This window comes from Parasteatoda tepidariorum, chromosome 2, assembly GCF_043381705.1.
Source record: "Parasteatoda tepidariorum isolate YZ-2023 chromosome 2, CAS_Ptep_4.0, whole genome shotgun sequence".
In the NCBI taxonomy this organism is placed as follows: Eukaryota; Metazoa; Arthropoda; class Arachnida; order Araneae; family Theridiidae; genus Parasteatoda; species Parasteatoda tepidariorum.
In genome coordinates, this window is record NC_092205.1 from 64,453,155 (window position 1) to 64,468,146 (window position 14,992).

At 30.2% G+C, this 14,992-nt stretch overlaps 1 protein-coding gene across 1 annotated transcript in view; it reads left to right on the forward strand.

The window, feature by feature from the left end:
• The first annotated feature begins 395 nt into the window (after positions 1–395).
• LOC107444002 (synaptogenesis protein syg-2) overlaps positions 396–14,992 on the forward strand; it is a 97,713-nt gene continuing 83,116 nt past the window's right edge. The window contains exon 1 of the mRNA XM_071177677.1: positions 396–1,008. Coding sequence (XP_071033778.1) covers positions 954–1,008 — 55 coding nt within the window. The 5' untranslated portion in view covers positions 396–953. The remainder of the gene's footprint in view (positions 1,009–14,992) is intronic.

The window sequence follows — 14,992 nt, forward strand, 5'->3', positions numbered from 1 at the left end:
TGATGTCAGAGACTTTATCGCCTCGGTATACTATTAGATAGAAAAATTAAATGTTAAAAACATCAGATACATTTTGATAAAATTTTAATATTATTTCTACTATCACAGCAGAAATTTTATTTTTTTACTTCCAAAATTTTAAATTGAAAGTCACTCATTAAACACACTCAAGATGAGCTGATTTACGTTAATACCTTAGAGCAGCAGTTCTGAATGGAACAAAATTCAAATTTTTACTTTCTGTGATTTCTTCTACGAACAATAGCGAAAAATATCGCCAATTTATTTCTCTCTTTGTTCAGGTGAAGGAACTAAAGCTGAAATATTGTTTTCAGCTTGACGTCAGAGGCTTTATCGCCTCTTTCTCCTCTGATACTCTCACCCATCTTATCTTTATGCAGTTCAGAGATCAGGGGTAGAAAGTATGGTAGAGTGGAGACGAAGAGAATAAGAAGCGGGACGAAGAATATCTAAAAAGAAAATAGAGAACGGTCCGCGCATCCCTTTCCTGCTCACGTGACCGCGGAGGAGCAAGATCTTCGAGAACACAGTAAGGGAGCTCCACATCCTCCACTACAGTAAGAGAGGAAGAATCGAGGATAGAAGATGACATGCGTTTGTTCTCATTAAAGTTTTAATGCTTGCTGGCTATCAGCTATTTTTCATGCAGATTTTGGATAAACTGCTAAATAAAATTTATTTAAATAATATTTTTTTGTGGCAATTTGAAAACAACTTTTGTAAATTTTGAAGAAATTTAAAAAGGAAGAAAAATGTGCAGCGTGTTTACTTTTTAATGAACCTAGTATTAATGTGGAATACTTGTGTTGATGTGCATTTCATGACATTTTTAATGAGACATGACACTACATACGTGACATTTTTTCTTAAGTATTAGAAGGATTTCATATGGGACCAAAAAATATGGATTAAATAAAACATAGGCATTTACGATGATGAATAGTCACTTAGAACTATTAATTCTGGTGCTAAGCACAATTTTTAAAGGTGAGAAGTTTAAATTAAAATATTTCTTATAATTTCTAGCTTATAATATCATGTTTTCTTTCCGAAAATTATCTTAGAAATATTCGGATGAATTTTGTGGAGTATTAAATTTCCCTTTAGCCAAAAAAAATGTGTAACACAATTATATAACAGAAAAATTAAATATTATGAACATTTAACATTATAAAAATTAAATATTTAAATTTTTTTCATTCTTTTGCAAAAATTAATACAACATTGTGTGTTAAGTATTATAATTTAAGGAAAAATAAATTTTTAAAAAAATGATTAATGCTTGCATGACAACTAATTTTGCAACCTTTGCTATTTTTTGAAATTAAAAACAAAGTAAAATATAACTGAAGATAATATTTAATTCGTGTTGATTTTTTTATTTTGCATTTTAATTTCTTTTCATCTTATTTCTATCATTTTGTTCCTATTCTATCTAAATTTGATACTTAAAATTCCGATTCAAAACTGATCAATATTTTTTTTCTTTTAGTTATTGTGAAATTTTCAAATTCCATTTTTTAAATTTGCTTTATGAAAAAAGGGAATTAATAATTTCTTTAAAAAAAATTTAAATTCTGAGCATAATTTTATTAGAGAATTATGATCCCTTCATCATTTTATTCACGTTTGTTCAAAATATGTTCAGAAAAGAAACTGGAAATATCATGATTTTTTAAATTTTAGTCAATTATTATTACTATTATTTACTTTTTCAAATGAATGAAATGAATATATAACGAAAAGAAAAAATTTATCATCTACAGGGTTGCCCCACTGGTGACTATAAATGCAAAANTTGTTTCTTATATATATATATAATGCTGTGTTGAAGGATTTTAATAGATTAATACTTAGTTAATTTATTAGAATTCCAACTATTAGGATAAAAGGAGATGGTTTAATGCTCTAATTTTTCCATTTTTGAAATAATTTTCGAAAAATTATGCGATTTAATTCATGTCTTAAATTCGCATTGACTATCTAATAAACTTTTCCCGAAATTAGTTAAGGAAATCCACATTCAGTTTTAATGGTAAATCTCATGGCATTATCGATGACTTAGCTATAGGAAATTTCTTTATAAGGGACTTGTATATGCACTACTTCAAAGTGAAACACTTCGACATCCGTTTCACAATGATGGATAGTGTTTGAAAGTGAATATGTTTCGAATATTATAAAGTTTTTTAATCATTGCATTCAAATAACCTTTTTCAGACGTTCTTATCACTAATAGTTGCATTGAATTGTTGCCACTTAAACGTGTACTGTTTATACGAAACTATTTCCAGTTTTCCACCCACTGGTGGAATTTCATCCTATCTCCGTAATAAAAAAGTAGCAAAGTAGTACTTTTGCCTACCATGCTACAGAAATTTCTTAGAATAGTACTGCTTCAGTAAAGAGTTGCTTTACCTTAAAACAATCAATCCTAACAGCGGATTTCCATCTAATGTTCTTTATTTTATCTACAGAATATCGCTTATTTGAACTATTAAACTTTCTGATCAAAACTTGTTTTGCCTTACTATCACAGAATCTATTACCTAAATGAGAAAAATTTGAATTACTAAGACTGTAACTACAGTTTACTTTTATTTTCTCTCCTGTCTTATATAATTAAATTTTTACAACTCTTAAAAGAATCTATGTACGTTTCGAAGACTTAAAAGAGTACTCTTTAAAGAGTCGATTGTTAAAATTTAAAGATGGGGTTCAGTGTGGTCTTGCTTTCAATGGAGTTTGATTTTACCTTCGTTCCATATTTTTTTAAAAATCTTACAATTTAGTTATTAATAAGTCTTTTTTCACTCATGTTTTTATTCAGTTTTCCCTGAAGTTTGTTCAGTATGGAAAAAAATGTCGAAACTAAATAAAGAGCATGTACTGTAATGTGTGAAATAGACACATGGTGGTTCGAAAAAAACGTAATTAAAAAGATATAAACCGTCAGTGTTTTGCACCCATCTTTATTAACAGAGAATTAAGGAATCGAGTGATTTCAAAATGCATGCGATTTTTTTTTTCAAAATTAACATGATGAAAAGATAAGTTAAAAAATTAGCAATAACAAATTATAAAATATTTAAAGACTTAAAACTAATAGGTTATTGAGAAGAGTCAGTAAAATAGCTCTGTAAAACAGTATTAAAATAGGAATAAAATAGAAAATCTGGAAAACTCTTAATATGTTTATAAATTTAAAATGTTAATTTACTAACTTATTTTAATGCAGCATGGCGTTTCCATAATTTCTTAACGTTAGTTTAAACAATTAATTATAAATAGAATTAATTCAGATATAATATTTGTAACTAAAATGTGACAGGCAATTGGTTAAAGCAATATATTCTAGTTTGGTATCATATACATCATTATCTATGACGAAGCACGGTTACCTTTTATGTTTATCACACAAATGAGGATACTTCTACCGAAATGGTCAGTAATAATTTTAAATTTGCTAAATGCTGCTCTCGATTTTATTCTATTATGTGCAAATATAATTCTTGTAATTTTTGACTTTTTGTAAGAAGGGGCTAGCAATTTATGCAAAAAGTTATTTTATTAGAAAATGCATTTTTGTAATTAAGAATTGTGAAATATGCAATTAAAAGTTATGTGTGAAATAACATAGAGGATAAATGTTGTTCATAATTTTCATGCTACATATACACTCATTTGTGAAATTTTTTTGAGAAATACTTGACTTATATGGCGGCATTTAGTTGATCAAATGTATATAGACTTATTTTTTTACTTCTAGGCGTAAATGGTTATTTCCTTGCTGATATTTTTTTTGTCGTATGCCTGTTTTAGGCAGTGGGGGTGCGATTATTCCTGTTTTTAAGTGGCGCCATCTATGGCCAGGAATTTGACTTCTGCCACGCCATTCTCACAACCACAACCCATTTATGGGGCGGATCACATTCACACACATTCAGATACAAAGGAGAAAGGACATAGAACACACACACAGAGAGAAAGAAACATCCCGGGATTCGAACCCAGGACCTTTCTGATGCAAGGACAGTTCCCTGGCCACTGTTAAATTTCAAAAATAAATCAAAAGACGGTCCTACGATATTTTATCGCATGATCTACGCAGCAATTTTTATTCTAAAAACGGGAAATAATGCAGGAGAGCTCAATGCTTAAAATATCATTCACCAAAGAAAAGGCGCCATTCCTTCATCTGTATAGCTCTTTACTTCTTATTAAACCTGACAGGCCATCGGTTCCATTGCCTTTTTTTCCGCTGGTAATAATATATTGACCAAACGTACTAAAATTCAATTGGTGTCTTAATTTTAAAGCACGCTAAGAAATAGGATGGCCAGAACTACCAGAGTATGGTGAAATTAACACTGTTTCTGGCTGTATGGGAGAACCAAAAAGCTCCAGAATTTTTATCGATGCGCTTTAGTAGGGACTTAGGTAAAATTAACAATAAAATGTAGTTTTATAACATGTGATAAAATGTGGTAAATGTGGTAGAATTTGGTGATTTTATTGTACTTTTGAGCTTAGCATGAAAACTATTTTTTCGTTAAAACTTATTTTTCAGTTATTTTTTTTAAGTGTGTGGTAATAAGATTTAAAACCAGAATGAAAAAAATCAGAATAGAGCCAGAATTTCTAGTTAACCGTTGCCATATGATTTGAAATATTACCGTATGAGTGACTTAAATACTGTGTATTTTTAGATTTTTAGCCAGAGTTATGATTAGTTTTTTTTTGCTAGAAGTGTCATTGTCAAACAGTAAGTAATTTTACCAGATTTTTTTATAATCTTCGTGAAGATTGTTATTAATATTCTTTTAGTATTATTTATGTCGATTTCATTCATTATATTTTTTTTCTTCAAATTTTTTGATTGTGTTTTGTTTTAACAAAAAAAAGTCGATCTTATATTTGGGTAGAGAAAATTAAATACTCTCGAAACTGAATTAGGGTAAACCAACCAGTGAAGGAGCACTACCCAGAGAAGGAACATTTCATATATATTGATTAAAAATAAGAATTTGAAAGTTTTTCGTTAGATTGATTGGTAACAATAGCTTACTTCCAAACAATAGGAAGTCATCTTGCAATGTTTTGGATTTCATGGTCAAATAGACTTCTCTGGAAAAATTTTTGAATTTGTTATTATCTCTGCAACACATTGTTTCTTTGAAAAAATTATAAGGTGAGTGTTTGTATTTATATGTTTGAAGTAGAATCAATTGCATTTAGTAGTTTTATTTTTCTCAGTGTGAAAAAGAGAATTCAAAATATAGTTATTGTAGTTACGTTTTATTTTTTTAAGCATCATAGATAATAAAGTACTGAGATAAGGGGGTGTTTATTCACTGGATCACCAAACGATGAAAAACCAGTGAAGGAACAAGTGTTCCTTTACTGTTTCTTTTTCTAAGTTAATGAAAATAAAAGATAAACTTTAATTTTCTTGTACCTCTAGTGATGTTCCGCATCAAAAGTATGTTAAAAATACGAAAAACAACTTCTAACCAGTGAGAGAGCAGGCATGTTCCTTTAATGGGCATAGATTTCCCAGTGAATGAACAGTAAGTGTTAATATTTTGACACTTTTATTTTCAATTTATGGTTACAAAAAAAAGTTAACATTTTCCAAGTTTTTATATGCTATAATTTCAAGAATAGGCTTGTTTTTAAATATTTGTATGGCTCATAAATTCATAAAGAGCATTAGAAAATAGCCAAAATTAAGTGTTCCTTTACTGGATGTTCATTCACTGGTAAGAGCTGTTCCTTCACTTGGTCTTCTTACTACTTGTTATTTGAACCTCCAAAACTTTAAAACAATATTATGTAAGTTCTCTGCAATTTTTTTTACATAATTTCCAATTAGTAACAAATATATTGACACTAACTAAACTGTCATTTAACTAAAATTATGAATTTTGAAATTAATATGATTTTTTAAAAGGCAAGCGAAGCTTAAGTGTTCCTTCACTGGTTAGTTTACCCTAGTTTTAGATTCGAACGAAATTAAAACTTGAACAAGACTGCAGCTTCTGGCAATATATTTTTTAATTAGTGTCTCAGATTTGATAGTTTTATTTTTAGCCACATACCCTTTAAAGTAGTAGAAATACATAATTATTTTAAACAAAATAATTGAAATGTCAATCTAGATGACTAATTAAATTATATTATATTATTATATTTTGAAAAAACGAATGAAATATACGATGAAAAATATTTTATACTATCGTGAAACAAGATATTTTCTTAAACTTTAGTAGAACTTATTAATCCCGTTGAATATTTTGCGAATAACTTGTTATGATAAACAAAAATAATATATTCATTCTAAAGGGATAAAATATGCCGATTAACTAGAATGACAAATTAAAAAATATCCATTTTCAATTGAATAACTTTTGGAATGGGTTTTAACTTCAGAAAAAAATATTTAAAAATCAATATTTTTACTTTATTAAAAAAAACTGTGGTGTATAGAAATGTTCTCAATAAATGATAGCTTCGACTTCAAGATTAATAAAATGTCTACTATTAAAAAAATGACATATGACAATCAATAACTTCTACCTCATTTGTTATGAATAATTGGAACGTGGGTAAGTGATTTCCAATATGGCATGGTAAAAATTACAACATTGGTTTTCGGAAAAATCTTGTACGTTAATAAAGTAACGCATCTACTTCCTGCTATCCCAAAATCCACTTTGCCGAAATGTTGTTATTGATTTTAATATCCAATAAAAAAGCACTCGTCTCTCATGTATTGTTAAATTTGCATGAAGAATCCATTTTCGTTGAAATATATCGGGATTTACACAAGAAAAATACATTTTGGTTGCTTTGTGATGCTCATTGAAAGACGAAGTAAAAAGATTAAAGCAGAATAAATTTCTGAGACGAGAATAAATTTTTAGCATATATTGTAAGTTCATGCGTGTTAAAATATTTTTCTTTAAATATTTGGCATTTTTTAAAAGATAGTTTGCAAATTCGAAAAAGAAATGTGCAATTATTTTAAAACAATAGGGTGACGTCACCAGTTCGCTGACGCTCACCAACCCCAAAAGATTTCTACGCAATCATATAAGTTTTGCTTTGCTATTACTCACTCCACCCTCTAAGAAGTTAAAGGAATGTGTACTAGAGTAAATTCTTCAACATTTAAATCAATGATAATAAATTTTGAAATAATTCCTCGTGTAGTGCTTAAACTTGTAACGTTAAAACTTGTAACGTTAAAACTTATAATGTTAAGATTTCATGTTTGTGACAGCTCACATGCTTGATAGTTCGATTCTTTATTAACAAAGTGGAAAAGGATCTCAATTTTTCTGTCACCATGTAAAAAAAAATATACATACGAAAATATATATAATAAATAAAATGTGTGCTGAATATATATATAAATATATATATAAATATATATATATATATGTTGTAAATATATATATGTTGTAAATATATATATGTTGTAATATATATATGTTGTAAAATTTGCCATCGTTAAATTACTTCTCATTAAATACCAATTACTAAAATTATATTTCTTCCTAGTCATATAATATGTAAGTTATTTTAAGTATATATTAACTAAATGATTTTATTTAACCTTTGGATTTAACACATTAAACATTTTTGGATATTTGTAGTCTGATTCAAAATTTAACAATATTTTTTTTTGAATCAAAACTCAAGTCCAGAGTGATTTGCAAACCAGCAATCTCTAAAGTGAGTTGCAAAACCGACCAAATTAAGTCCAAATTATGAAATTGAATTACTATTTTCTTTACCTTTCCCTGCCTCATTATATTTTAAAACACATTACATTTTATGCTTCTTTAGCCAAATTGATTTGGTCAAATTTTACTTTGGAGTAACAAAATTATCTTAGACCAACTTATAAACCTACATAAGTTGGTGTATTATATAAACGTAAACTGGTGTATTATATTATATATAAACTTGTATAACAGGTGTCATAAACTTATTACTGATTTTTAGACTCATAATGCGTTTTTAAAATTTGCCAAACGTAATAATGCTGTAATAAGAATAAATTATGTTAAACGATCGAAATCGTACTTTTCTAATCATTTCAAAAAGTAAATAGCTCATCTATTACCCTCAATGCTTTATTCATTTCGTAATATTTTATTCTATTAAGTTAGAAATTTGATTTTTTTTGCATATTTTTATTAAATAAGATTAAGACTTAGACATAAACGTAATCAAATAAGTCAATGCTGTTTTTTTTAATAAATAAAATAACTAAGTGTTATGTATTGTGTACAAGAAAATATATCGGCCTAATTTTAAAGGCCTCGAATCTCCCGTGTCTTGCAATATAATAAACCAAAAAAATACCAATAATTGGAAGAAGAATTCAAAATAAAATATATTACTTAATTTTAGAGCAATTGATCTAGGACTTCAAGATATTTCAATTTTTATTCTTAAAATTTGAGTTAAACAGATTTTTTTATGTTTATTGAAATTCTAAAATTATCTGAAAATTTCATCATATACCCTATCTCATCTTCAATCTCTCTATATATACATAGATTGAATCTCTCTATATACATTTTCAATTGTATACATATCATGTTTTAAACTCATTTATCTAACAAATAAATAAAATAGTAGTAATTCACCATCAATTCAATCGTCAATAATAATCGTCAATTCACGGATTCGTGCCTTTTTTTAATCGTTTATTCAATGATTTTCTTCTACATTATATTTCCCCTTTCAATGATTTTCAGACTTACTGATTCATTTATTTACAAATTTTCTGATTAATTAATTGAAATCCTTTCGTTTTTTCGTTTTTTTCCTTTATTCACTAATTGAACTATACATACATAGTAAACAATTCAGGATAAAATTATAAAATACTGACGCTTAGGGCACAGCAATCATGAAATCCATTTCACCGTAAAATCAATTTTTACTTTAAAATATTGTGCAGTGAAATTTGCAGAAACACTTATTTAATTAGATTGATTCAGTGATGATATGGTAATTATTTTCCCTAAAAATACGGTAAATCAGATTTTTCGTTCCGTAACATATTCCTGTAAAAATAGATTTGACTCTGAATTCTGGCATTTTTTAACGTAATTTAATCTGTTTTATTTTAAGAATGAAATATCGGTTATCATAGTGATATACTATTTTTTAAAATACAAAATAACATTCGCTATGAAATGCCGTTGAATAACTTCCATTTTTTTCTATTGATTTGAGCAGATTTATGAACGTCAAAAAAGGACAATCAAAATGAAGAACATAGCTATCAAATTTTAAACACATTCTTAAAAAATTCTTATTATGAATTCTGGAAATGAGTACGTAAATCACTTAATTTTAAGCCTTTATCACATCTTCCCCACTTTAATGTACAGTTTTCTTTAATTTTTCTCCAATTAATGCCCAGCTATAAATTTAAAAGTGAGTTAGTGTTTTCAAGAGATTAGTCCTCCCCATAACTTATCAACTAAAGTAAACAATTTGATGACAAGCAGCAAGTACCATAAAGGCTCTTAAGTGAACGTTCTTAATTAATTCACCAAAACATATAAAACTGAAGGCGTGAAAATGAGACCTTAATGAAACGAATAAATTTTGCTATAAATTGAAGCTTTGCGTTATTGCTAAGTACCGAGAAATTTATTCCAGGTCATTAGGAACTCCTGCTATGAATACTCTTGGCGGAGGAAAATTTACTTGCCGCAATGTCATTAACGAAAGCACTAATTTGGTTAAAAAAAAATGATGAACTTAAATACTCATGAACTGAGCAGGTAAAAACCATTTTCAAATAGTTTTAACCGAATAGAATGATTAGGACTTTTTATCCTCATTCTTTTTTCCAATTTTTGGTAATTTGGATTTTTTTTTTTTTTTACAAACGGACATTATACTAGAACTGAAATCATCCTCTAGAATTAAAAAATCATGCTTTTTTGTGGAGAACATTCTAATACTTTGTGAAAAATATTTAAACGGGTTTACGGACAATATTATAACAAATAATAATTTGTTTAAAATTTATTATATGCGGATGAAGAATGGAAGCCTTTAGCTCTCTATGTAAAACCCATATCTTTTTAAGATTTTCTCTATTCATTGTTTAAACCATCGTTTTTCAGTACAGTGTGCATTCTAACCAATGCTTTATAAAAATTGTCTCATTTATCAGATCTTGTAAGATTTAAAGTAAATTTTTTTTGTTACAATATTTCTTTCGACCTAATATTTCTTATTGTTCAGAAAATAAAAAGAAAACTTAACACACTGAGTGTGAGATCTGGTTAACAGGGGGGCTACGAATGTTGCCCCCCTGAAGAAAGTAACAAGTTTTCAGATAAACTATTTTTTGCGGTTATAATGGTAGATTGTAACTAGGATTAAATGATGGAGCAAGACATTTCCCTTCAATAAATAAATCCTTTACCAAATGTAACACATTTCTCAAGACCAGCCCAATTGTAATTCCGATTTTATAGTTTGTTTCCTACATGATTAGATTCATTTTATTCTCTAACTGGGGTTGAACAGCCAACCCATCAATGATCAACCTTATGATCTTGAACCCAAACCGGAAGACAGGAGAACACATGGATTGAATAAACTAGGCTTCGTGGAAAACGTTTTGAGGGTACTAACCTGCGTCTGCGCTAAACAGCGAAGAAAATCACAAAAACTCCCAGAATAAGCCTAGAGGAAAGGGAATTCTAACCTATGATGATATCAATGAGCCACTGAGGATATTTAATGTAAGCACTATGGTCAATGGGAGAAGAGAATTCGTATCGGTAAGCAAATACTGAGATTCAAATCTGAGTTTCTTCATTGAAAGGTAAGTGCTCTATCTTCTAAGACACCGCTGGTCTCTGCATGATTAATTAGTACAATTGTACATTTTTATTTTTATTTCTTAACCGTCGTTGAACAGCTGACGCAATATTGAGTTTACAACTATCAATATTTAATTCCGTAGTCTTGTAATTTTGAACCAACTCATTCCAGAAGACAAGGACACTCCTCGATCAAGTAAAGGGGAGAAATTTGCCTTTGCTGAGTACTTTTTGATTAAACAAACATGCATCTGCGTTACCTGAAGAGGAGAACTATTAAAACCATCCACGGTTTTCTGGCCGGCAAGGTTACTCTATCCCATGATCTGTCTACCACTGAAGATATTTTATGTCAGCACTGTGGTCGATGCAACCAGGGGCTGAATTCAAATCGACCAGGGGTCTTTGGTCACCTCAATGGGAGTCAAAAGCTCTATTTCACGACTCATTGCACATTTATATAAATCACACAGTTAATTTTTTTTTTTACTTTTATTTATATATTTATTTACTTTGTATTTTAATTTAAGACTATTCAGACCGCCTAGTCAGGGTTCTGTATTGAGTAATCGCCTACCAGTTGGGTCAGCAGAGTGAGTTTTCTTACCAGACCTGGTTGAATTCCTCCTTGGTAAGTGTTCAGTGTGTGAGCAGATTTCCCTTAATCTGTGTTACCTTGCGTTATCAGAACCATTTTAAACACATTGTCTTCTGTAGTTTCGTAGCCGGAATAGTTAATGCACATTTTTTGTGTGGAAAGCGTGGTTCTCATACTTCTTGTTTACCACCATTTAAATCTGCTGATATTTTTAAATTGTGGAAATACAGAATGTGCATGAGTAAGCAGTATCTTTGGGTCATTACCCAAAATGAATTGCAATCAAGCGTGAACAAATTGAGCTCAATCGTGACGTTAGCAATCAAAGTCACTTTGCGAATTATTTAAAAACAATTTGTTTATGTTGTTATGCAATCATTAAGTGCTCCGAGTGCACTGTTGGTTATAGCGTAGCTCATATTGATGTCGGTCATGTGCTCGATTCTAATAGCTGACAAAACAACCAGCGTGTATACGCAGATCAAAGAGTACGTTAAATGCGGCGTGGCTGAAAGTTAGCTTGTTGGTTGCAGTGTGGAAGTTTAGAAAGCTGTACAAACTTTTGTGCTGTCCACGTCATCTGGCTAAGGTCAAAAATACGTGGGAATAATATCTAAGTCACTAAAAGAGCTCTAAAAAACGACGCTAGGTGCTTGGCAATGGTTTTGTGTTGTCTGTAACTTAAACAGACTGTCCATCACCTCTTGATAATGTAATCGTGCCCCCTTAACATTAGTAAACTTTAATATCTAAAAGTTAAAATTACAAGTAAAAAGTTCTTTATATAGATTCTGTTTATAAGTCACAACACTAAAACTTATCAATACTTTTAAAACTGATGCGAACATATTCTTTCCAGTATCTAATACATACAATTTTCCAAGTATCTAACTCAAACTTAACTTTTCGTTGTATCAAGTAGAAGCAGAAACGTTTAAAAGCACTCGAGATGCTTCCGTAAAAAACTATTATCCGCCTCTCTATTGCATAAAAATAAACATGAAAAAAATTTTTATAAAAAAATGGAACCTTTAATGGTTTTAACTCATGTCTTTCCACTACACAAACAAAAAATACCAGCTTTATTATTATTCAAATTTTTTCTAAGATTCGGAGCGTTTAGTTTAAAAGAAATATATAATTACTTGGCTGTATGAATTAATTATGTCTTATGATAAAGAGCAACTAAAATATTAAACAATAGCTATTTTTTAAAATTAAAATAATAAATTTTTACCCATTGTATTTTTAAATATTCATTTAAGCGCATATAAAAGATATTATCACTGCCCGAAGACATAAAACGAAATTTTTCCTATTCCTTAAAGTTTTGATTTAAATTTTCAATTATATTTATTGTGTTTTAATGATAAGGAGAGATGCAAACTTGGCAGAAAACACTTTTTTGACTTAAGTTAAAATTATTCACGTAACACATATGTGATGAAAGGAATTCAGTTTGCTTACGCTTCTACCTCCACTTCTCACTTCCAAATATAATTAGCTATAAGTATTACAAGTATTTAGATCGATTAATAAGCAGAATTAATTTTCCTAAGTAATCTCTTTTTAAAATAACATATACGTATATTGTCATAACAATATATTGTTCAAACAATTTTCAAGAGTTCACAACCCTAATTTAATAATTTCGCTTAGCAAAGGGGCGGATATATTAAATACAATTTTTGCTTGCATCTCATCATGCATGAAGCTGATCATTAAGTTGTAGATCCTTGAACAGATCTTTTTAACTGTAGTTTATAACAGTATATTAATGCTATTTGCACAAAAATAATTATTGTAAAGTGGTTAATAATAGTAGACCACCTTTCTAAACAACTTTATCTTAAAATGTAGTTCATAATTACATTTAATAATAAAAAAAAAATAATTCATTCTCGTAGTTTTAAAGTCTAGAATTCAAAGCGGAATAATAGCAGTAAAGGAAAATAACTTTAAATTACAGATACACAAATACTTATACAAAAACAATACCCTTATAACTTTTATTAATTTTATGCTGGTGACAACTTAAACAATATGGAAATGAATTAGAAAAATCTGGATCTACGTGATTTTCCGGCCAATAAAAATGCTCGGACAACAATAGATAACTGTCACGTTGTCATTAGATATAATCAAAACAAAATAAAAATTGCAACAAGCTATAACATTTCGGCAGGCAGCATTATTAAAAATTATTACCTTATCACACGCATGCATTCTCAATTTTGATTGGTTGTTTTGTGCGTGTGATTGGCTATGTGTTATCATTTCACTCTCTTCTTACATTATATAAAGATATACAGATAATAGATAGATATATAAGATATATAAGAATATATATAAGGATATATAAGATACGTAAAATTTTAAGTTATTGCGTATGCACCAGTGAAAAAATATCAAACTTATGTAAGTGAAAGTAAGAGATTTCGCAAATATCCGTAAGTTGTGTTGTTGTTGATGCACGCCCCCATTGACCAGCAGTGCTAGACCAGGTCCATGACGTTATACACCCTCAAAAAAAACCAACACCGTCAATGGATCATCTGCTGAACCCCATGCACGCGAGAATGTGGTGAGGAGAAGCCTGGTCTGAAGAACAGTTGGTACAAATTTCAAAGTTCTTGGATCCTTCCGAAAATTTCATTGATTTAAGGTGACCACTTCGAAAGCGGGCAAGAACAGTTTGTCCCTGTCTATTAAAACCTTGGACCAGGGAACCTCCAGGTCGAGAACACTAATACCATGGGTGCTTTGGGGGGACATTCCAAGTAGTCTCGTTTTTGTGTTTTATTTTTGAGAAGATTTCCAAAAAGGTGAGGGGTGTCGACGGCACAGATGCCTCGCAAGCACCAGCTTTAGCCAAAGTGTCCGCAATCTCGTTTCCTTCAAGATCGACGTGGGAAGGAATCCACTGCAGATGATTGTTGTTGTTGATTTACGTCGCACTAGAGCTGCACAATGGGCTATTGGCGACGGTCTGGGAAACATCACGGAGGATGATCTGAAGACATGCCATCACAATTTTGATCCTCTGCGGAGGGGATGGCACCCCCGCTTCGGTAGCCCGACGACCTGCGCGCGAAGTCGAGCACTTTACGGTAGCACAGTTTAACGAGGACCAATACCGCACACCCTCGGTCCCTACGCAGACTGATCCAAGTGGTCACCCACCCGCACACTGACCGTAGCCAGTGATGCTTGACTTCGGTGATCTTCTGGGAACCGTGTCTTAATGATCAGTCCACTGCGGGACCCACTGCAGATGAATCCGATGCGAAATGGAAACTTTTAAACTTTTTGAGTATTGACACTCCAGCACTATCTCTCACGCTTTGGCAATTGGTCAAGTACTGTATTGCACTTCAGCTATCAGACAACCAGCAAGTTAAAAACGCTAACGTAATAGAATATCGTTTTACCTTTGATTAAGAAATCAAAAGAAGCATTTACAATGGACTTATACTATATCTTCGCTCATCCAATTGCTGTA